We start from the raw sequence: 23,331 nt of genomic DNA, 5'->3' as shown, positions 1-23,331 counted from the left end.
TCTCAGCAAGTGTCTTCCAGGCACATAGACTGAGGATATAAAATAGAGGACAGTGGCGTCATGCTTTTACCCTTCTCCTCCCACACCTACACCGGAAGCAACAAGAATGCTGGGAAAACCAAGATTTGAACTGAGAGGACTGGTCCCAGGGGAAGCCTGCATATTAAGATCTGTGGCCTGCCTGCAATATCCAGTGGGTGAGAAAAACTGCTTGATCCAAATAGTGCCTAGTCTAACAAGGTTTAACATTCAGACTACGCACTTACCTTTTTTCCCTTTGGTAACGATCTCTGACCTTTTGTGCCTACCACTTATAATCACTTCAATTCTATCTTTCTGTAGATAAATCTGTTTTATATTTTACCTAAAACAGTGTGTTTTGGTTAAAGTGCTTGGGAAATCTCAGCTGAGTTTACAAAGGCTAGTTTGTGTCCTCTCCACATTGAGGGAGTGGCAGACTGGGTAATGAACTTACACTGGTCAGTCTTCTGACCAGGGCAAGATGGTATAATTCTGGGGTGCAAGGCTGGGGGTTTGGGAGATTTTCTGGTGGCATTCTCTGTGTGATTTGAGAGTGACTCAGGGAGCATTCATGCAACTTAGCTAGGTGTGGGGCTCCACATGCTGTTATACTGAGTGATAACAGTGCCTGGGGGGGTTTGCTGCTTGTCACTAGAAAAGCAGTGTGAGAGACAGCCCAGACTGGAGAGTTAAGAGGGCACAGCAGTACCCCAGTTCCAGGTTATACCCCAGGGATCCCATCACAGCATACAATTATTACTTCATAAACCTCAGAATCACTTTCCCCGGGATACATGGAAAATTACTTGACTGTACACATACAAAACTTAGGATTCATAGTACTCTGATCGTCTTGGTGTAGAAATGTAACCCCAAAAGAGTTTTTTTGACATTTTTGAGTCCACTGTCATAAAATACAAAGTAGAGAATCTAGTCTGTCACAAGAAACCTAAACATTTATACCATTTTAGAGGAAAAATTAAAGGTCGAATCACTCTATTGATTTTCTCTGAATGTATCCTACGTGGTTGTATACACACAAGTAACATGTTCCCAAACATACTTAGCAAATGATATGAATGCATTCTGAACCTCTGAAACCATTCCAGATGAAGAAGGAACTATGAATATTAGGAAAGAAAAATACAGAGGTAAAAAGAATTGCCAATTGTCAGGACAACTCAGGGCAGGAATACTAACTGATACTATTTTTAATTCATTTTATTGTAATGGACCAGATGTCACCCTGACATTGTCATTTTAAGTAGATTAAAATAGTGTGGTACTCCTCTGTATATCTGTGAAGTGGTTTTTGAACTGACTGCCTTAAGTAAGTTTACGACATATTAAGAGCAGAATCTAAAAAGTCCAAATGTAAAGAAATTTTTCAAGTTAAGAGTAAAAAAGATTAAAATGCACTTAAATCTACTTTCATTTTTATACACAATTCAGTACATATTCATTTTACCTGAGTGGTTCAAATACCAGACAGAGGTGCTGTTTGTGATAAAAATGTCTGAACAATCGCAGACAATGAAATTTGTCATCAGGATCTGCATCATTGAGCTTCTTCAAAAATTCCAGTTCTTTGAGACCAGTTTTTTGCCTAAAAACAAAGAAATACATTTTTGGCCCAGAACTTATTGAAATTCTACACATCACATCTAACATGAGCATTAAGTTGGCTGGCTCTCAAAATGTTAGGAAGGCAGTAACAGTCTTATGTTTAACACAGCCCTAATAGTCAAAAGATCTAGGTTTTAGTCTCAACATCTATTGTCTTTGGCAAATAACTTGACCTTTTTGTGTTTCATATGTCCATATAAAACCTCTCTTTGCCTTTTTCTATATGTAAAATGGGGGTAGGACTTCGCCCTACCACACAGGGTTGTGAGGTTTGACTCAATACTGGGTTTTGAGAGAGTTGCTGTTTAAAAAAAATAAAATAAAAATCAATCCAATATCTATTTAACAAACTGTACTATACTTGTTAGCAAATCTTTTGCTGAATGGGTTGCACATGATAGAGAGTTCACTTAATATTATTTAAATTCACATCCAGATTCACATTTAAATATAATCTGTGAGCTAATCAAAGTACCACGGTCACTATTTTATTTTAGAGCATTTTTAAGAGTCTTGATTCAGTACAATAACTTATTTTAATTAATGGAATAACAAAATAAGACATTTTAAAATCCCTAGTTAAAATAGATAGGGGAGGTTTACATTGGAAATCCTCTTCATGGAGAAAGGAAAGGAAATTACAAAAGCAGTGAACTTTAAATTCACAGTATTGCAACTATACTGGATAATACCGTTTACTGTAACATTTACATTACTCAACAAGGGACTCTAGGTCTCAAAAGAGCTGTAAATAATTTACTTTCCACGTAGGCAGAGTCTTACTCCTCTGCTACCAAATATTCATTAAAATGTATAATTATGTATAGTAATCAATTGGATATTGATTGCTATTGACTATGATACACCTAAGATTATTTCACTTGAAACATCAAGTGGGAATAAAACCAAGTACTGGAAGATTTTCTAGAAAAAAATTTCAATACAGATAATTAATAAGATTATTATTAGCCCCACCTTTATGACTAGATTATTAGTGCGGTAAATCTCATTATTTTACTATTTAACAAAACATGACTTACATAAGTTCATTGTTCCTGATTATTTTGACTGCCACTTCTTGGTTTGCTCTGGCCATATCTCTGGCTCGCACTACGTTACTGAAAACTCCCTGGCCAGTGTAACCATAAACATTGTAACGTTTATCTAGAACTTCACCTATGTTAACACCTAGGAAAGAAAATGAAGAGGGAAATAAGATAAATTCTGAGCTAAGTACACACAAGTAGAATAACTGACAAAAAGAAACTTTTCTGTATAGTTCTGAAAGAAACAAAGATACACAGTGCAGTCACTTAATTATTGTGTCAGGTCTACAGTGCTTTGTAGCTAGGTTTGTGGAAATTGTGGGGAACTGAAACCGTGCTTCCTTTGGTCAGGAGTCTTTTCATAAACAATGTTAGAAGTTGCATGCCCATTTCACCCCATTACAAGAAACGTTTCTGTTGGTCTTTATTAACTGCTGCTGAGTTTAACATTGAGTAGTGAAGAAATGTGCTCACTGAAGCGCTTCCATTCTGAGTCCTGGGTGACAACTACAGCACGATGGGCATCAAGGTTCTTTGCATGCTGTTTTTCTTGGTTTCAGATCATGGCAAGCGTGCTGACGTAACCCTTCCTTCTGGAGGGAGATCTCATGGCTGTAAATAACTTTGGATAGGTTTTAATTTTACTTTGACTGTTAGATTCTGTGACACACCTGTGAGCAGTTTGACAGAGCACTATAGTGCAGGAACATGCAGCTGCTTTGGGTGAGCCACACTTTAAGTGATGGCACTGTGGTATGCAATTTCAAAATAATTTTGCAAATCTTTTTAATAAGGTGCTTTTACATTTAGCAACCCTATTTTAGACAATATAAAGTTAGCAAAAAATACTTACGATAATAGCCTTCTGCATCAGTCCAGTTATCCCTGAGATTGGGGTTTTCTTTGAAGTCTTTTCCAAAGCCAGCAGCCCTAAGACGAGCACTCTGAAATAAAGCGGACAATTAGCTTTTCTATTATATTCAAAATACATTTTTGTATATAACTGTGATTTTTCATTACACTTGCTTATGAAAACTAGAAATCCATTCAGTTATTTATCATCTCATTCCTAACCAATAGTCTTCTATTTCTACAGTTCAAATAATAAATTGACCTTTTAGGAAAGGAAGTATCAAAACACAAAATATCCCTTAAGCACCAACGTATGAGAATTATGAGAGAAAAATCAACAGAACTACTACTAAATAGTACAGATATGTAAAGCTTTCGTTGCTACCATAAGTAAAATTTAGTAAATCATTAATGTACACTCCTAGTAACACACAAGATTTGTGGTCTCTCTCCCCCAGCTTCTAGTTTTCCTTTGTTGTTAATGGAGTGGCACTACAATGGCTTTTTGTTATCCCTTTGTTTGTGGTGACACCACTTATAATTAAAGAATGACATCTGGTATGAATCATTAATTCCATGATTTTTATATTTTGTTTCCTTAAAAGAAAAATCCATCCTTGACACAGCCATTCCCAGTCTCTATTCAAGCCTAAGTTAATGGTATCTAGTTTGCATATTAATTCAAGTTCAGCAGTTTCTCGTTGGAGTCTGTTTTTGAAGCTTTTCTGTTGCAAAATGACTGAGTCATTACACAGATGGAATCTATTTCCCCATGTTAAGTATCCTCACACCTCTTGTCAACTGTCTGGAATGGGCCATCTTGATTATCACTACAAAAGTTTTTTTTCTCCTGCTGATAATTGCTCATATTAATTAATTAGCCTCTTAGAGTTGATATGGCTACTTCTACCTTTTCATGTTCTGTATGTATATATATCTCCTTACTCTATGTTCCATTCTATGCATCTGAAGAAGTGGGCTGTAGCCCACGAAAGCTTATGCTCAAATACATTTGTTTGTCTCAAGGTGCCACAAGTACTCCTGTTTTTTTAGTGGTGCTAAAGAACAGAAAGCATCAAACATTGTGGGGGATCTCAGGTTAGGAGAGGAGCCTGCCCTGTTACAGAGGCACACCTCCCCCCTTTCAAATACTAAACCACCAGGGTAGTCCAAGACAACAGTATACATGAAAGGAGGTAGGATGCTAAGTGCCACCTAAAATATGTCATGAAGATTATGAGAAAATAAAGCATCCTGAACCTTTATGGAGAACCAAGTAATTGTAGATTAACTAAATCCTACAGCATCTTTCCAAAGGCAATGTTGTAACTACAAAACCGGTCTGTGACTAACAATCCTGTCACCCTTTTTCTGAGGTGTGACACTTACCATGATGCCCACTGCATTTCCCAATTATGATGACAAACTTACAGTCCTATTTCTGACATTTTTGTACAAATTCTGGGAGTAGCTTTTTTGTTTTTTCTTATATTACTTTGTGCTTCCTCTGCAAAGACAATGCACAAAAGCCATTGCAGGTCCTGCATGAACAATAGGCAAAATCCCCCAGTATTTATCCAGGGAAAACTCCCATTGACTTCAGTGAGATTTCCTGGATGGTACTTATAAGAATTTCCAGATCTGGCTCAATGGACTTTTATTAAAGTTTTCAGAAGATATTATCCACCCGATTTTACAAATTTTAGTGAGTCAAAATTCAGGCATAAACGACTTGACAGTGTCCTTTTAACAACACAGCAACGAGCAAATAACGTGTATAAATTATCTTTCTAAAATTACCTACATCAAAGTATGCAGCAAACATATCATCCGATTCTGTGAACATGTCAGGAGCTAATAGCTTCTTCTGAGCTGAGCCTTAAAAGGAAATTTACATTACTCAACTTGAAAATGAAGAAAAACTAAAATCACTGATTACCAATAAATAGAGGTATTCTGGTGTGTTAGCAGTTATCTTCTCTATATTAAGAATCTACATTATACAGCATTAAACTTATTTACTAGTTATATGAGACTGCAACCAGGCACTTCTGTTACCATTTCTCCTAGATTATGTTGGTTTATGGTATATTCTTTTACATAATTAACCTGTTTAAAAATGCAACACAGAGCTTTAAATCTTTCATTTGCTTTAAAAAAAAGCAAATATCTCAATTGAAGATTAACTGTAATGGCTTTCCAACAATTCACATAACAGGAAAAAATTCTGTATTCTACACATTCCTATGGATAACCTGTAGACTGAGTACATAACTTAGAATTATATTTTTGCCAATAATATGAGGTACTTTATTAAAAATTTTAAACCCCCAAAACTCTTTTCCTGGAAGTTTCTCTCACACAGTCAGAAAAAAAAATCTTGACAAGATAGATAAAATAGCGGATGGTATTTTTAATTGTTCTATTTAAAAGAAACATTTTAAAATGCAGGCAAGATTACCCCTTTCTCGCCATTTAATCATCTTTAATGTTCCAAAGACATTTTATAGGGTTGATAACGTAAAAGAAGCGTAAATTAAGGGTACATTTTAATGAAGAGAGAACTGGAATTATTTCATAACATATTAAAGTAGAATAATTTTAATATTTTGGAGTAAGTTACATGCATCCCAGAGTATTGAGGAACCCACTTCCCCCAGCATTACAGCCCCAAATCCTGCACTTTCAAGGCCTACATGACAGCCACCAGCCTCCTTATGATAGATGATTGGACTGGAATCATCTGAATCAAGGAGAGAGCACCGTTAAGAGAAAGAGGGCACTTCACCATACTTCTCAAATGTCTTTCATTTTAGTCCCCAAAGTTACCTACATTCCACAGAATTTGGTGTTCCCCTACACTTCTACTCTTGAACAATATTTACATCAGAAATAAAGGAGAATGAAACTGAGATTATACAAAAGCTGTTTATGCAAAATGACGAAACCAAAATATTAAGTTTTCTTCATATATCATTTTTTGTGCCCCTTCTCATTTGGTCTCCCTCCCATCCCTTGCCCCATGCACATATCGCATTCTACATTTGAACTCTGGCCAGTTGCTAGTCCCCTGATGGCAGATCATACTGCCTTCACAGGAGGTCAAAACACAGATCAAACTTGGCTCTGACAAGCAGCAGGGCAATCTTTTAAAATTGGCTTTCCTTTTATGTTTCTATTTATTGTAATATCCACCCTTAAAATCCTAGAACAAAATTATTTATCGCTTTTTAATTTAAAGTACTACTACTTTGACTTTCTCTAACTGTATTTTCTTTAGTTATCATATTGTGTATTTCGTATTTTAATTATTTAGTATTTTAATTGTTTGTGTAGCACACAAAAGTGCGCCTTGGCAGGGTGCCTTCTAGATACTATTATTTTATATATATATATAACAAACTGACAATTTGGTGTATTTTTCAGAGTTGAGACAAAATTATTCTTTCTGTATAATCCTACCACAATCAGCAATATTTGACAGAATTGCACACAGCTCTAGAAAAAAATATTTCGTTAATCAACTGTTATAAAACCAGCAAGGAAGCACTATTTAAAATGCTACACTCTGGAAATGACTGAGCTAAATTCTGCCATCTAGTCCCTCTGTTAGACTGATATAAAAGAGGAGGAAGCCAGTTTGTTGGGGGGGGGGGTGGAGGGGGGGTGCTCCCTAAACACAGTAACAATAGGACAAGATCTTTTCAGAATATTCAGTGGAGCGCTAGGCTAGACTACCAACCCCAATGAGGTGCATCCCTAAGAGGTATGCGGTCTGTGAGGCAGAGGGTGCACCTAGCCTCTAAACCAGCTAGTACAATTGCTCAAAAGAACGAAGTGTGCTCCACAGCCCTAGTTAACACGCTACTCCTGAGGGAATTCTGTGCCAAAAAAATTAAAATTTTGCAAAATTCCACATATTTTATTTGCCAATAAATAAATGTGGAGGCTCCAGCATGGCTGTGGGGAGCACAGGCCACTGGCTGCAGGGAGATGGGAGATCACCGTGCATCCCTCCCCCACAGGACACGGACTCAATGTTGAGGCTGGACCTGATCCTGACACCGTGCAAGGGCTGGGCCTGCCCCACAAACACCATGAGCCCATGCCCCTCTATGCCAGGCGCACCAAGGTAGCAAGCGAGAGGGACAGAGTCTTGCATGCACGCCCAACCCTGGCCACCAATCCAGGTGTGGAGCAGGCAGACTAAGCCTGGAAGGATCCAAGTGTGGAGGGGCTTAGTGTGGGAGGATCCAGGTGTGGGATGAGAGGGTTCTGCGTGGGGCAATCTGGGAGCAGGTAGCTCGATGGAGCGTTTGGGTGTGGGGTGGATCTGAATGCACAGGGGCTCGTTGGGGGGTTCCAGGTGCAGGGGGAATGGGACTCAGCAGGGGGTACAGGTGAAGATGGTTGGGGCTCAGCAGGGAGGGTCCAGGTACTGGACGGAGGAGCTCATTGGGGTGGGGGTTTGAGTGCAGGAGGCTCAGCAGGGGACGGTCTGTGTCCAGAGGTGGGGGTCTGGAAGCAGGGGAGAGGTGCCTGGCGGGGGTCTGGCTGCAGGGAGGGTGAGGCTTGGTGGTGGGGGTCTGGGCGCAAGGGGGCTCTGGATGCAGGGGATGAAGTTCAGTGGGGGGGTCTGGGTGCAGGGGGGCTCTGGATGCACGGGGTTGGGCAGATGCGGGAGCAGCTCCCCATACAGTGACCCCTCCCCCAGGGCTGATGAGTGATGGGGGCAGGAAGGGGGGAGGGGCACTGGCATGGTGCGGAGCTTCCTGGGGATGGGTCTGAGAGCCTCACCCAGCCACTCCTTGCAGGGGAAGAGGAAATCCCATCCTCCCCCACGCCCAGACGGGACTAGCAGCTGAGCCTGGTGTGCAGGGTAGGAGCCACCAGCCAGGATGTCACCAGCCAAGCCCTGCCTCCCCCTCCTCCGCCGCCCCCCCCCCCGCAGTGATTTACCTTTCTACCAGCTGCTCCAGGCGCCCGAAATGATGCGCCCGTGCTGCTGATGAGGGGCATGTGACCGCTCTTGCAGTTTCCCTTTGCTTCCCCATCAGAAGTAATTTTTCTGTGGTGAAGCAAAGAAATCTGCGGAGGACATGAATTCTGCGTGTGCGCAGTGGTGCAGAATTCTCCCAGGAGTAACACACTTTCAATAGCACAGGATGCACCGGACAGGTGTTCGTTTCTCTTGCTGAAGCAGCCAGGGCAAGCTTTGGTCCTATATTTATAAAATATATATACACTATATTTATAAAATATATTTCTTCACACAACGCACAGTCAACCTGTGGAACTCCTTGCCAGAGGATGTTGTGAAGGCCAAGACCATAACAAGGTTCAAAAAAGAACTAGATAAATTCATGGAGGATAGGTCCATCAATGGCTATTAGCCAGGATGGGCAGGAATGGTTTCCCTAGCCTATGTTTGCCAGAAGCTGGGAATGAGCAACAGGGGATGGATCACTTGATGATTACCTGTTTTGTTCATTCCCCCTGGGGCACCTGGCACAGGCCGCTGTTGGAAGCCAGGATACTGGGCTAGATGGACCTTTGGTCTTACCCAGTAGGGCCATTCTTATGTTCTTATGTTATTTTAAAGCCAACATTACTTTGCTATGAATTTTTTTCGGGAACAAAACAAATCCTTCCACCCATAAAAGCCATTTTTTGTGTAGCAAAGCACAACCCTGGTACAAATTTCTTCTTGCTTTGTGGCAGCAATTAAAACATTCACAGATCTGTGCACATTCCTCAGTGACAATAACTAAGATGAAAATAAGTCAAGGTTTACCAAACAGAAAAGGAAAAAATACAATCAGCAGAAAAACAATTTGCGATCTTCCAAGAAAGTGTCAAATATCATGGAGATTTAAAAATATATTAAACTAAAATAAATTGACAGTTCCTTCTTAAATATAAAGGAAGGCATTAATGTCTGTTCTTCCTAATTTGCTGCACTGACTGCTTAACTGATAATTAGGAACCCTGAAAACAAACTCTCACATTCACACCACCATCCCTGAGAAAGTGTTTTATTTTAACAGTTCAGTTCTATAACTTTCTGGTGGGAAATTTTCAACACTGTCTAAGAATTAACTTTCTTCACAAGTCTGAAATTATGATATTAAGAAATCTGAACAAAATATGCCCGCAAAGCAGATTAGGCATTTCATTTCAAATTGCATAATGAAATTTCAGATTCTTACCATTATTTTGTTCAACTGTCATGAGGTTGTGTTTGGCTTTTACAGAGGCCTCAAATGTATCAACATTTTCCCGTTCATACTCTTTAACATCAGCAGCTACACGTTCTAGAATGTCATCTGGCGAATTTGAACGACTACGTGTGCTGCTCTGAGGACTGCTTGGTTCAGATGGCACAGACATGTTACTGTCTTCAGTCAGGTACTTGTATTTCTGCAAAGAAACTTTATAAAGTTATTCTCATCATCATGACTTGTCCCAATCTAATTCTATTGTGTATGTTGGGGCATACTTTTTCCTGAATCTAACTAGCTCATTCTAGAGCTTAATCTGTATCTTTTCTTTATACATTATCTGAAACACTAATCAAATTATGCAGCATGCTAGTTGTGGGATACAGAAAGAAACATGTCTTGTCAAAATATACCCTGAGACAAGACTTTATAGTCCAAATCTTCAGGTTTGATTTAAAATACTTCAAAAATACCTTTTTAGACATTCAGATTTATTGATAAAACCTTTGTAACAACTGATTTACTGGTGAAGAAAGCAAGGCAAGAAGGATAGCACTTGACCATGTGTGGCAAAACGGCAGCATTGAGAAGTCCATTACTAATATTCTGGTGTATAAGAAGTGAACTCATGCTTCAAAGAAAAAACAAGAGCTTTGAGTCTTGCAACCTAAACATTTACTATTCTATATTAGTTTGAAAGTGTAGAAATCTCAAGTGTTATTTGAAATTTTAGTATTTGAATTGGAGGATCTCAGTTAGTTCCCTATATTCATCTTAAGTTATTCAGTGCTTGTATAAAAATGTATCACAATGATAAAATTTTGTAAATTATTTTTGCTGCCCTGAATAATATGGAGCCCAATTATTTGACTGATGCCCTTTTATTCTATGCCCTGTCCCAGACGTTACAAACAATTTAGGAGGATCTTGGTGTCAGATCCTGAGGTTATACTCTCCAGGATTAGCAGCAGGGCTCTTTCAGTTAAGGGCACTGACCTTTGGAATTTGCTTCCCTTGGTGGAGCCATGAGAGTGAGCTGAGTGATCCTTTGAGTATGGTGGAAGGTATTTTTACTCCATTGTGTCTGATTTGGGGGGTTTGGCCAGTAACATTTCTCAAGGTAGCACCAGCACATCTTTACGTGTAACCACACAGAAAGGTAACATTATTATTATTAAGCACCTGTTGTCATCATCGCTTATTTTACGGGTTTAAAATATAAACAACAGTATGCTAAGAATATCAGATAACGGCATTCATGGTACCTAACAGTTTCATAACAGGCAAAAATCACACCAATTCTGCTCAGCTTTTTGAATGCTTACATAGAAGACAAACCTTTCATTTCAAATGAAACTGACTAATCAAATTATAATCAATATTTCTGAGCCTTAACCTCCACTCTACTGTCATTTGTGGTATCAGCAATATACCAGTGAAGACAATAAATGTATGATTTATCCTTTGATGCAATCATTACATAATTTTATAGTCATTTAAGTTATAAAGCCAACTGTCACAAAAGTGACTCATTTGGTGTAGGTTGCTTATGTTTTTTAAAAAAGGTTGTGCACCAAAAATGTAAGTTTTAACCCAGACAATATTTTTACAACCACATTGAAAAATGAGTGACAGATTGTGACAGCCTTAGCTTTATTAATGTAAGTGTCCACTTGAAAAATGTCACTGTCTCCAATCTTATTTTAAAAGAAATAGTAAGACAAAAAAGGTTTTTACTGTACATGTATAGACAACTTCAGTAGTCTGAGGGTTTTAATACAGTCGCATACCTGAACAATTGCTTGTCTCTGTAATCTTCTCTGCTCTATCAGTGCTTCTTCATCTTCTTCTTCTACATCAAAGTCTTCAAGGCTGTGAATTATTAATTATTAATATTTGCATAGCACCATAAAAATATATGGTTCTTTACAGAACTTAGAAAAGATGTAGTCCCTGTCCCAGAGAGTTTACAATCTGAAATTAAGAGTAATTATACAACTCTTTGCCTCAAAATACTTGAAAGCAAGAACCCAGATTCTTTTGAAGCATAGGAATAACTATAAACGTCACTCCTTTTTAGTCTTACTACAGGTTCAACTGTCTGAGGCAAAGCAAAGGAAATCCCAAAATTAGTTTTCTGAACCTCCTTTATGAGAAAACATATGCTCTTCGGTGTGCGGCAATTCTCCAAAAACAGCCATATTTTTGGAGTTTAATGTACCCTCTTTACATATACCCACATCATATATCATTTGAAAGCTTATTGTATGCATGCTTAGATGAGGTACAATGTGGAGGTGTCAAGTGGTGCCGTAAACTTGTAGGTGAGGTGAAACAATGGTATTCAAAACGAAAGCCATTTTTTGCTCAATTCCAGAAACACAACATGACTAGGACTACAATTTTTAATGTTTACGTTAATTATAATATCTTAATGGGGTTCCTTTTAATCACAGCTACCAAACAACAATGTATTAAAAGATTTTTATTGGTTTTGCCTGGGGAAGCATTATTTTTTTCAGAAATGATTAAGGTGGTGCACTCGTAGCAATAGATTGCATGTCCCTAATTTGTACTGCATAGTGAGTAGATATAAATGTATGCAAATTCCTAATGTAATTCTTCTCCATTTGTATGCTTTTTTACATATGATGAAGCATCTAGTGTGTCTGGTAGAAGGTTTTAATTTGTACTGCCTATGCATGCAGTACTAGTCTTTGAAATATTCCAGAAACTAGTTTTTTAATTCAGTGACACTTCTGCACAGGTCAGATTAGTGTTATAGATGACAATATACAGTTTCATATTATGAATATGCAAAAGCTATGAGAGAAAGAAGGGGCCTAACAAGAAGTAGGTAAGACAAAGACTGAAAAGGGACGAAGAGCACGTTACAGCTCTTACCAACCATGTCATCAACAATATGACAAACTATTTGACCCTGACTCACATCCAGAGGCACTTATCAACTTATCTACTGGACTGCATGTAACATGAGATGTACAAGAGTCTCCACTGAGAATAGCAAAGGGTGGTGAAGAACAAATGGAGAGATCTGTGATTCTGATGGGACATGCAGCTTTTTCAGACTGGTCAAGAAATCTGGCATCAAAACATTTGCTGACATGGACAAGCAGGCAAAGTTTAAATCTGGCAAGGGAGGGACGATAACAGCCGCGATCAGTCCAGAAATTGTTTTCTGAAGAGCCCTCTCCTTAGCAAGATGCACAGATGATATTTCAATACCAACTCTTCTTCACCCAATAAGAACCTGGGCCTATGTCCCTCTTCCATGCTGATGGAAACACAAAAACAGACAAAGCTGAATTAGGGTAGCAGCTGGAAGCTCAGCCTGAAAGAATCCATCAGCTAACAGCATCCAACAAAGAAACCATAGTGTACATCAGAGATGCTCTGGCTGTGAAACAAATAATGGCTGGAGACAAATTCCACACATCTGATTAATTGGATGCTGAGTACTTGAGGCAGGTCCTAAAAAGATTTGACAAAGCTAATTCTATAATCAAAGTCTTTGAGAGAGATGACAATAACTCTGTGAAAACTACAGAAAGACAGTGTCAGAGAGGATCTAAGGTTGGATGCCAAGAAATACCAGGTGATTGGTGAGCATCCTGTACCTCCATGGAAAAAGTTTCTAAATACGGGATCCAACAGCAAGTCACCTGTAAAATTCCTCTATGAATATCGTTCAAAATGCTCATGAGCGTGTAGGATATACTCCCTGTTGGGGGCTTTTCCAAAGGTGAAGTAGCAAAGTCCCCACCAGTAGAGGTGTTGAAAAAAGCCCGAGACTTGTACAGTACTCACAAGGAAGCAGACACAAGGATGCTTCTGCATCCTGTACGTGGCAATGTGGCTTTGGGGCTTCTTGGAATATGTATACATTGCAATATAAGCCCAGGGTTAGTAGAACTCAAGTTAGCAGACTCTGGATTTGTTAACCTAGAGCTTGAGCATCTAACACTCATTTGCAACCCCAGGTTAGGAATTGCTGGACCCTGCACCCCAACCTGGAGCTCCAGCATCTACACTGCATTATTGGGGCCCAAAGTCCAACCACACATATTCCAGACTTCCTAGCACCCTCCCAAAATGTGGCCGCTCTAGCCTTTTATTCATGGTGAAGTGTGGGAAAACTTGACTGTCCAGAAGACAAAAAGTTGGCCCATGAGATTCTTTTGGCAGACTTCCAGAGCATGAGTCCAGTGGGGCCATGTCTGCACTACAAAGCAATAGGGCTTGAACCCTAGGTCCCAGCTTGACTCAGGCTTGGACTCTCCACTCCCCTGGGGTCTGGGACCAGGCCATGGGTTAGCGCAATTTGTGTGTAGACGGAAATGGGGTTAGGTTTGCGCCTCAGTTCAAACCCTGGGCTAACACTGCAGTGTGGATATATTTTTGGTGTCAAAGGAACCACAGTAATTAGGTCACCTGATACAGATGTTTTAGTCCTTGCTGTACACTACTTTCCAAAAATAGAACACAGCTAACATGTGGATTGAAACAGGGACCATTACCAGCACAACTGACAAATGTTGCTTCATATGTGTGCATTCCTGTCCTGACTTCTGCAACATAATTGCTGCTGTAGACACATTAACAGGATGTGACAGTCATCCCTATTTAAATGTTGTCAAAACAAAAGGTGCTTACTGCTTCAGAGATCTTTCCAAAATTGGGAGAGAGACAGATAACCTCCAATTTCTGTGGCAAGGAAACTGGCAGCAGTGCTAGATGACCAAAGCAAGAAAGAAACAGAGACCCAAATTGCTTGCACCTCAATCTAGCCACCAAAAATGGCAAGTCACTTGGCAAACTCTCACCATGTGAGGACAGTCTGGAAGAGCATGTAAAAAGAGCATCTTAGCAAACAAAAATTTAGATGTTTTCACACACAGATAAACCAGATATTGGCTCACCATTGCAACGTGGATGGAAAAATGTGGATGATGAACTACTTCCTGTATTCTTCAAGGGTCCAATGGTATCAGAGCTCCTACAAGTCCTTATCTGCATCTGTACCAATAGGGGTTGCTGCTCTATCAACTGTGTCTGTAGCCAGAACAATCTTCCCTGCACAGAACTGTGTACATGCCGAGGGCCAGGCAATAAAGATGGTGATAACCCATGCACTCTCAATAGAGATCATAATGATGAACAAGATGCTAATGATGTTGACTAGAAATGCAAGTAATGCTACTACATTTCAATGATACCTGTACAAATGTATTATTAGAATCTGATTTACCCTTTAGACTGTGGTTGTGATACTTTGAGCTCACAAAAAAATCCAGCATTATGTCTTGAAATAATACCCAGTCATTAAACTAACAGAAATGAATATAAATATTTCAAAGTGGTCATTTTAACCTATTTATGAAGCTTTTGTTTATCTCTCCTCTTCCCCCCCCCCCGCCCCCATTTCTATGGTAACAACAATTCTGGACCATTCCACATCATCTCTCATTTTAAAACTAGACATAATAAGCTTTCAAGTGATGTATGATGTGCACGTGTGTAGAGAGGGTACATTAAGTTGACTAAATTGGTGGTGTCTGCTGCCCACCTATCTGCTATCATGTTATACATAGGGCTGGAAGGGACTCCCTGCATCACTGAGTACAATGCCCTGCTCTCAGAGGCAATCACATCACATAATCCCATTAATCCCAAATTTATCAAGCTCCACCTTAAAACTAGTTAGGTTGTTTGCCCCCACTATTATTGGAAGGCTGTCCAGAACGTGACTCCTCTGATGGTTAGAAACCTTCCTCTAATTTCCAGCCTAAATTCATTCATGATCAATTTACACCTATTTGTATTTGCATCAATATTGTCATTTAGCATAAATAGCTCTTCTCCCTCTGTGACATTTACCTCCAATATATTTACATAGAGCAATCATATCCCTGCTAAATCTTCATTTTCTAGGCTAAACAAACCAAGCTCTTTTAGTCTCCTCTTGTAAAATTAGTTCTCCATTTCCCTGATCACACTACTAGCCCTTCTCTCCACCTGTTCCAGTTTGAATTCATCTTTCTTAATAACATAAGACCAGCCATAATGGCTCAGACCAACCATCCATCTAGCCCAGCATCCTGTCTTCTGACAGTGGCCAGTGCCAGGTACTTCAGAGGGAATGAACAGGGAGTCATTGAGTGATCCATCCCATCATTCTCTCTGAGCTTTTTGCAGTCAGAAGGTAGGGACACCCAGAGCATGGGTTTGCATCCCTGACCATCGTGGCTAACAGCCATTGATGGACCTATCCTCCATGAACTTATCTAACTCTTTTTTGAACCCTTAGCTCCACTTCTCCTTGAAGATGTGAATGTTAAATATAAATATATCTTTTTAAGAGGGTCTCCAAACAATTTATGATGATTTATTGAGCCTTACATCTGTGGTATACTATTCTAAACTCTTTCCACCCCCAATGAATAAACTGAGGTACAGCAAGACTAAGGGCTTGGCTACACTTGCGAGTTACAGTGCAATAAAGGAGCCCCCGGCGCACTAGCTCACTACCCGTCCACACTGGCAAGGGATGTAGAGTGCTCTGATTCTGCGGCTACAGCACTGCTGGTACTCCACCTCGGCGAGAGGAATAACGTTTGCTGCGCCTTGGCTACAACGCCTGGGCGTCAGCATGAATGAGGTGTTGCGTTACTGATCAGCCTCCGGAAACATCCCATAATACCCTTAAAGTCAAGTGGCCACTCTTGTCATTGTTTTGAACTCCTGTAGGAATGCGGAAATGCCCTTTCAAAGCTCCGTTTCTGACAGCCGGCATGCAAGCCGTTACTGTGCAATACTGTGTGTGTGAGAGAGAGAGAGGTGGGGGGTGGGGGGAGAGAGAGAGGGAAGTCTGCTGCTGTCTGAACTTACAAGCCAGCATGCTGACATGCTCTCAGCCCCCAAAAAACTCACTCCCTCCACCCCCCACATACACACAACACACGTCCTGTCACACTCCACTCCACCCCACCCCTCCCATTTTAAAAGCAAGTTGCAGTCACTTGCATCCTGGGATAGCTGCCCATAATGCACCACTCCCAATGCCGCTGCAAGTACTGCAAAGGTGGCCACACCAGTGCACTTGAAGCTGTCAGTGTGGACAGACTGCAGTGCTTTCCCTACTGCGCTCTACGAAGGCTGGTTTAACTCAAGGCGCTCTACATCTGCAAGTGTAGCCATGCCCTAAAGCCATGTCTACACTAGCACTTTTGTTGGTCAGGTGTGTGAAAAAACACACCCTGACTGACATAAGTTTCACCAACAAAAGTGCCAGCGTGGACAGCACTATGTTGACAGGAGATGCTCTCCGTCTGACATAGCTACTGCCACTTGTTGGGGGTGGTTTAATTATGCCAACGGGAGAGCTCTCCCCCATCACAGAGTGGCTACATGGGAGCTGTGCCGCTGTAAGGTCTCTACTGTAGACATAGCCTAAAGTGATTTGCCCAAGATACACAGCAACTCAGGATTGGGAACACAGCCCTCTCCTGCCCACTAGACAATACTCCCAGGTAGTTTTCAAGTTCTCTATAAATTATGCAAAAAGATTTTGATCACCACAAAACCGGTTTACCACACAGATTAGTACTGAAATGATGTAAGAGTCAGGGCCCTTGGCTAACATGCAAGAATAGGTCATTACACTGGTTTTGTTAAATGGACACAATACAAAGCTTTCAATAATTAATTCTCCCAAATGGAACCAAATCTTTACTTGTTAGGAAATATTAGAAATTCATTCTTACTTCTCATCTGATGAGGAATCCTGCTCAGCTTTCATGCCTTCAGAAAGACTTCCTTTAAATTTATCTTCCTTAACTTTGCTTCTACTCCTACGTCTACGGCCACCCCGTGACCTAGACCTCCTCCTAAGCCGTGATCTACTCCTCCGACCTCTATCCCTGTTGAACAGAAGAAAAATACAGGAAGGAAGGGAAAAAATAGTATATGATTTAATTTGCTTATGATTAGTTTAGTATTGATTTATGTCCAAATAATATTTAGTTGACACTGAAATATATAAATAGGCACATCAAACAACCCTTTAAAATAGTAAGCTTTAACAATTAAACTAACATTAATATTCTGAAAGAGGCTAAGGTGAGTGAAAGAATGTGCTAATGTATAACTTTTTGGGGCAGGGAGGATATATGCATGATAGAGCTGTTTTGAATGAGCTAATAAAATATTTAATTTTTATTCTATCCAATTTGAATAATGGGCCTGTATTTAGACAACACTGAAAAGAAAAGTTTCACTGCAAGACGTTTTTACCTTCTCCGAGGAGACCTGCTTCTCCTTCTTGGAGACCGGCTACGTCTGAGTGGTGAACGAGATCTCCTTCGGATCGGAGACCTAGATCTTCTTCTGGATGGTGACCATCTGAGTGGGCTGGCTTCTTTTGATCTCTCCCGTCTAGAGAGAATATCATCTCTAGGTCGGGTTCTTGAAATTAAGAGAAAGAAAGACACTGGTATCAGGGGCAAACTGAAAACAAAAATCACAATTCCCTCTTAAAGCTCACTTCAAAAGCTGCAACTGAGACTCCACCAGAGGGGTAAGTATACTTCAGTGCTGCCAGTCTGTTTTGCATGTCTCCCATCCCTGGAAATATCTGCCCAAACACAGACCTAATTCAGCACAACTCTCGCAATAAAATTTGTTAATTACCATCACAGAGCTAGAAGAAGTAAAAGAATGGCCTATTTTAAGTTAATGTGCAACAGTGTTGAAATGAATATATACATAAAATAAAAACTGAATCCAAAGGATCTTCTCCACAACATTACAAGTAATAGCTCAAATTTGGGCTTAAACTACTTAGCTGTAATCACTGTAGAGTCAATTTTAATTTAGAAAACAGATGTGGCCAGCCGTGATTTAATTAACATTATGTGAATACTATTGTAACAAGAGTGTTGGTGATTCTGTGGAAGGCATCTTTTCACTTGGGACATTACTGAACCAATTCCGTACTGTTGGTAAGGGCCACAGTTTTGTAAGTAAATATTTCAAATAAGCTTTAGTATTTTTACAATATATACCAACAATTCTACATGAATGGCAAGTGAATAGCTATGCAGTGTTTGCATGACAGCTGCAACATAATGAAGGCATGAGATCTCTATTGAAACTGAATAGTTTTCTAATGAGATTGTGACAGATGATTCAAATGTAATTGTAAACAACTCTATATTTAAAGTAAACAAATTAATATAGTTCAATATTATTTTAAAATTATTTTTAACCATTGTTTCTTGGAGGTCTCCCTTTCAATTATTAATCCAGCCCAAATCTGTTTACCCTGGTGTAACTGAATCATAGCATAAGGTACCATAATAACAAAGAAAGCTATAGTCCTAACGCTATAATGGTTAAAAATAATTTTAAAATAATATTGAAATATATTCTTTTTTTACTTTAAATATAGAGTTGTTTAAAATTATATTTGAATCATGTGTCACAATCTCATTAGAAAACTATTCACAGTTTTGATAGAGATCTCATGCCTTCATTATGTTGCATCTGTCATGCAAACACTGCATAACTATTCACTTGCCATTCATGTAGAATTGTTGGTATATATTGTAAAAATACTAAAGCTTATTTGAAATATTTACTTACAAAACTAATTTCAGTCTGAGCAATTACATGAACTGAAAACCTGCTGAAGAAGCAAAGGGCAAAGCATTGAGTGGAGGAGCTGTTAATGATGCACTGTTGTCTTCCTGAGTCCTCAAGCTGGTAGCTCCAGAGTTATCACAAGCAAAGGCAGAGTGAGATTAATAAGGTCTTGTCCACAATGGGGATTTACCCAGTTACCACCATCAGTGACTAGTCACCAACGCACCCCCACTAGTGCAAATCCAGAGTGCAGGCAAACAAAGCCACTATTTCTGCTGGTAGAGCTTTCCCTCTACCTGAAACTAGAGTGAGCGCCACTGGTGCAAACAGCTTAGCCTGCCTACACTAGGCACTTGTAGCAGGTGGAGCTACACAGGAGGCTGGCCACCAGCTACTGAAGCAAATCTCCAGCACAGATAAGACTTAAGACTCATCATTCTGCGGCTGCTTGGGAACACTATGAGCAGCAAAAAATTTAAGAGGGAGGAGGATTCTGAAAAATCCAGAAGCTTATGGAGGCACTGAGCAAGGGAGTCAATCCCACCACTGCAGCCAAGAAGCAATGGGAGGACAATGCAACAGAGATCCCCACTCCATTGCTACAGCCAAGAGAGTAGCGAGAAGCACAGAGCAGTACAGACATCTCCCCACTAGTCTGCAGGCTTGCAAGTAGGGTGCTTAGTGCGGAAAAAAATCTCTCTCCATTCAAGCAGCTAGAGGGGCTTTAAAATTTCAGACACCTAGATTTATCAGCCTAGATTTTAGCCTCAGCATAGGGTGCCTGCAAAACACGGCTTTTAAATCAATTTTTTTACATCTTCAATCCTGGGCCAGCTGTCTGCTGAGCTGGACCCGTTGGTATAAATTAAAAGTTACTTACTGATGTTTTTAAAATGTGCTGCTTTATACTGCAGCAGCTGCAGCTCCCAGGTGACCTGTAAGCACTCTTAAGAAAAAGACAGATCTATAAACCAAACGTTAAAATCTTTTTCCTCAAGTTTTTGTTCTTGTTTAAAATGTTTTAGTTTCAAACAAATGAATATATATTTTTAAAGAAGAAGATTTCTTCTATTAGGATGGCTACTGTCCCAGCTTTATCTGTTTCAGAGAAACAAAAACCACCAGGAAACAGATTTTCTATGGATTTAAATTTAAAACTATACTTAACCATTTTTCCTACTGTTATCATCAAAAATAAAGCATAAAATTCAGAATGCACTTAGTAAGAGATTTAAGTCTGTCTTCCCTGATTTTAGGAATAGTTAAGAAGCGTGATGCTGCACAGGGCCAAGCAGCCATACCATCAAACACATATGCAAAAAAGCAGCAAGATAAATGCTAGCATGGCTCAAATAAGCAAAAATGATCTTTAAAAGTGAAAATCTCTTAAATAAATGACTAAAAATGGCATCTTCTTAGTCTGAGGTGTGTATTCAGTCATATATGCTGATTTTACTACTAAAATGTTCTCGTCGGCATTACAGACCCAACCCTGCTATAGAAGGATGAACTGGATTTTATTTAAGCTTGTACACACTCCACAGGATTGTTAACTACTTTCTAAATACAGGGCAAAATACTATGCCCAACTGACAGAACTGAGAACAGAATTTGAGCTACAGAATATTTATTATTAGGGATGATGAATGAGCCACAAAAAGCATGACTCTCAGAACTCAGGTTAGGTTTGAATGACTAGAAGTTAGAAAATACATCTATTTGTGAACTGAACACACACATGAACTGTAAGTTAAGACAATAAATATGCGATCTCATAATGCCATTTTCTCAGCTACTTTTCTATAAAGCTGTACTTTAAGATGATAGTACAAAATTCTGAAGCCTTCTGAATTTTGCACTTACTTGAGCATCTTTGGTGTTTCTTAATATTTTAAAGTTACCTGGGAGAAGAAAGACGCCTCCTTTCTGATTCTCTTCGTTTCCTTTCTGCTGATCTGCTCTTTGCTCTTCTACCAGGAGACTGAGTTCGAGAGGGTGATTTACTCTGTTTTGATCTGCGATCATTAAGAAGAGGAGATCTGCTTCTTCGTAATTTATCACGTTTTGGAGATAAGCTTCTTCCTTTAGGGCTGCGGCCAGGTCTTCTACTAGGAGACCTGTTTTCTTTCCCTGAAGAAGCATCTTTTGAAGGAGATTTAATTTGCTTCTTCTCTTTGTCAGTCTCCGATCTCCTTGATTTCCTGTCTTTTGATCGCGACCTTCTGTCTTTGGATTTGCTTCTTAGTTCTATTGGAGATTTGGATTTTTTGCCACGATCTCGACTTTTGCTTTCATTTACAACTGGAGACCTTCTGCGATCTCTTGCTTTACTCTTATCATCTGCTTTATTCTTATCCTCCGGAGGAGACTTAGACTTTTTATTTTTCTCTTGAGACCGCCTTTTAAGGGTTGGAGACTTTGATTTCCTTGTTTGATCTTGAGATTTAGTTCTTTTAGATGGGCTTTTTGATTTTCTCCTCTCTTTTGATTTGCTTCTAGTTGTTTTCTCTTTCACTCCGTCAATTCCTATCTTGCTTTTCTTTTTATCAGATCTGTGCCTAGTCCGTTCTTTTGATTCATTCTTACTTGCTTTTTTGGAACTTGTTTTATTGTCCACAAGCTCTAGTTTCCCCTTAGTGTTTGATGATTTAGTTGAAGACCTATTGCCATTTCGCACCTTTTCATTGATTTCGCCCTCTTCTTCCGAACCTGACTCGTAACCTTGTAATATTAACCCCATCCCAGATTGAACTTTTCCTTCCATTAACTCATTCTCAAGTTCAGCTTTTAATAATGCTCTTTGTTTCTCCAAATCTTCTAGAGGAGCTAAGAAATCAATTTTAGTTCTTTTTGCTGGTCCATCTTCTTTGTCAGAGGCATCAACAACCTCTTTCCGTTTATGTTTCTTATGTTTGTGCCTGTGTTTATGTTTTTTGTCCTTGTCTTCTTCTGAAGAATGTTTGTGTTTCTTGTGTTTACTTCGGTGTTTGTGTTTCTTTTTTTTGTGTCGGCTGTGCTTATTCTGAGGTTGTTCTCCTTCTGATATTTCACCATTTTCTTCATTGACACTTCTCTCAGAAATATCAGCATCTTCAATTCTGCAAGTACATTAAAACGTACATCAGCAAATATCAAATACTTCTACTTAGTATGTTCTTATACTTTTATCATCTTGACATAATTTCATTTACATGAGACTTGTAAAAACTTTCCAAAAATCAAGAAATCTAGATTACACTCAAATTTCAGGATACTGAGAAGTTATTTTCTGTCTATGGAATCATACTTGGGTGCATCATATAACCAAGTTGTAATGGCAAGTAAACCTCCCGCCCATGCAGGTTATTTTGATGTCCAAATGGTACTGATGCTGGGAGATCCAGCAAGTATATTAACAGATATATATCATACATGTTTATAATGCCAAATTATGTCTGTTTTCAAGCTTAATGTTTATAGTACTCATATGTTAGCATTACATATCTGTGCTGCAAAGTATTTTTATGCACCACCTTAAGCTTATCTTTATTAAGCTCTTACTACTACTGAGGGAATTCTGCACCACTGCACAAGTGCAGAATTTATGTCCTCCCAGAGATTATTTCCCTCCCCTGCAGAATAATTGATTCTGACGGGGAGGTGAAGGGAAGCTGCAATTACACCTTTCGCTCACCAGGGACTGATGTGGCGCCGAAGAGAGGGCAGCTGGCTCATGGGCCAGAGCAGCCAGCCACGAAGAGGGAGGGGGCAGAGGCTGCCTTCCTCAAAGGGCCCTGCCTGTGGGGCCAAGTAAGGAGGCATGGGATATGGGGGCACGGACAGAGCAGGGCACATAAGGCTGCTGGGTGGAGAAAATCACACAGACAGGGGTTCAGAAGCATTGGGGGGGGGGGGGGGGGGCC

At 39.6% G+C, this 23,331-nt stretch overlaps 1 protein-coding gene across 1 annotated transcript in view; it reads right to left on the bottom strand.

The window, feature by feature from the left end:
- Positions 1-23,331, bottom strand: part of LOC113407941 (serine/threonine-protein kinase PRP4 homolog) — a 52,226-nt gene that overhangs the window by 9,986 nt on the left and 18,909 nt on the right. Inside the window, exons 2-10 of the mRNA XM_026658970.2 lie at positions 21,331-22,527; positions 18,080-18,250; positions 17,551-17,706; positions 11,557-11,638; positions 9,755-9,965; positions 5,350-5,423; positions 3,547-3,637; positions 2,688-2,835; positions 1,490-1,627 (exon numbers count right to left, since the gene is read on the bottom strand). Coding sequence (XP_026514755.1) covers positions 1,490-1,627; positions 2,688-2,835; positions 3,547-3,637; positions 5,350-5,423; positions 9,755-9,965; positions 11,557-11,638; positions 17,551-17,706; positions 18,080-18,250; positions 21,331-22,527 — 2,268 coding nt within the window. The remainder of the gene's footprint in view (positions 1-1,489; positions 1,628-2,687; positions 2,836-3,546; positions 3,638-5,349; positions 5,424-9,754; positions 9,966-11,556; positions 11,639-17,550; positions 17,707-18,079; positions 18,251-21,330; positions 22,528-23,331) is intronic.

Source organism: Terrapene carolina, unplaced genomic scaffold, assembly GCF_002925995.2.
Source record: "Terrapene carolina triunguis isolate 2854851 unplaced genomic scaffold, T_m_triunguis-2.0 Scaffold57, whole genome shotgun sequence".
Lineage (NCBI taxonomy): Eukaryota > Metazoa > Chordata > Testudines > Emydidae > Terrapene > Terrapene triunguis.
The sequence above is the reverse complement of the archived record's forward strand: the minus strand, read 5'-3'. Positions and strand labels throughout refer to the sequence as shown.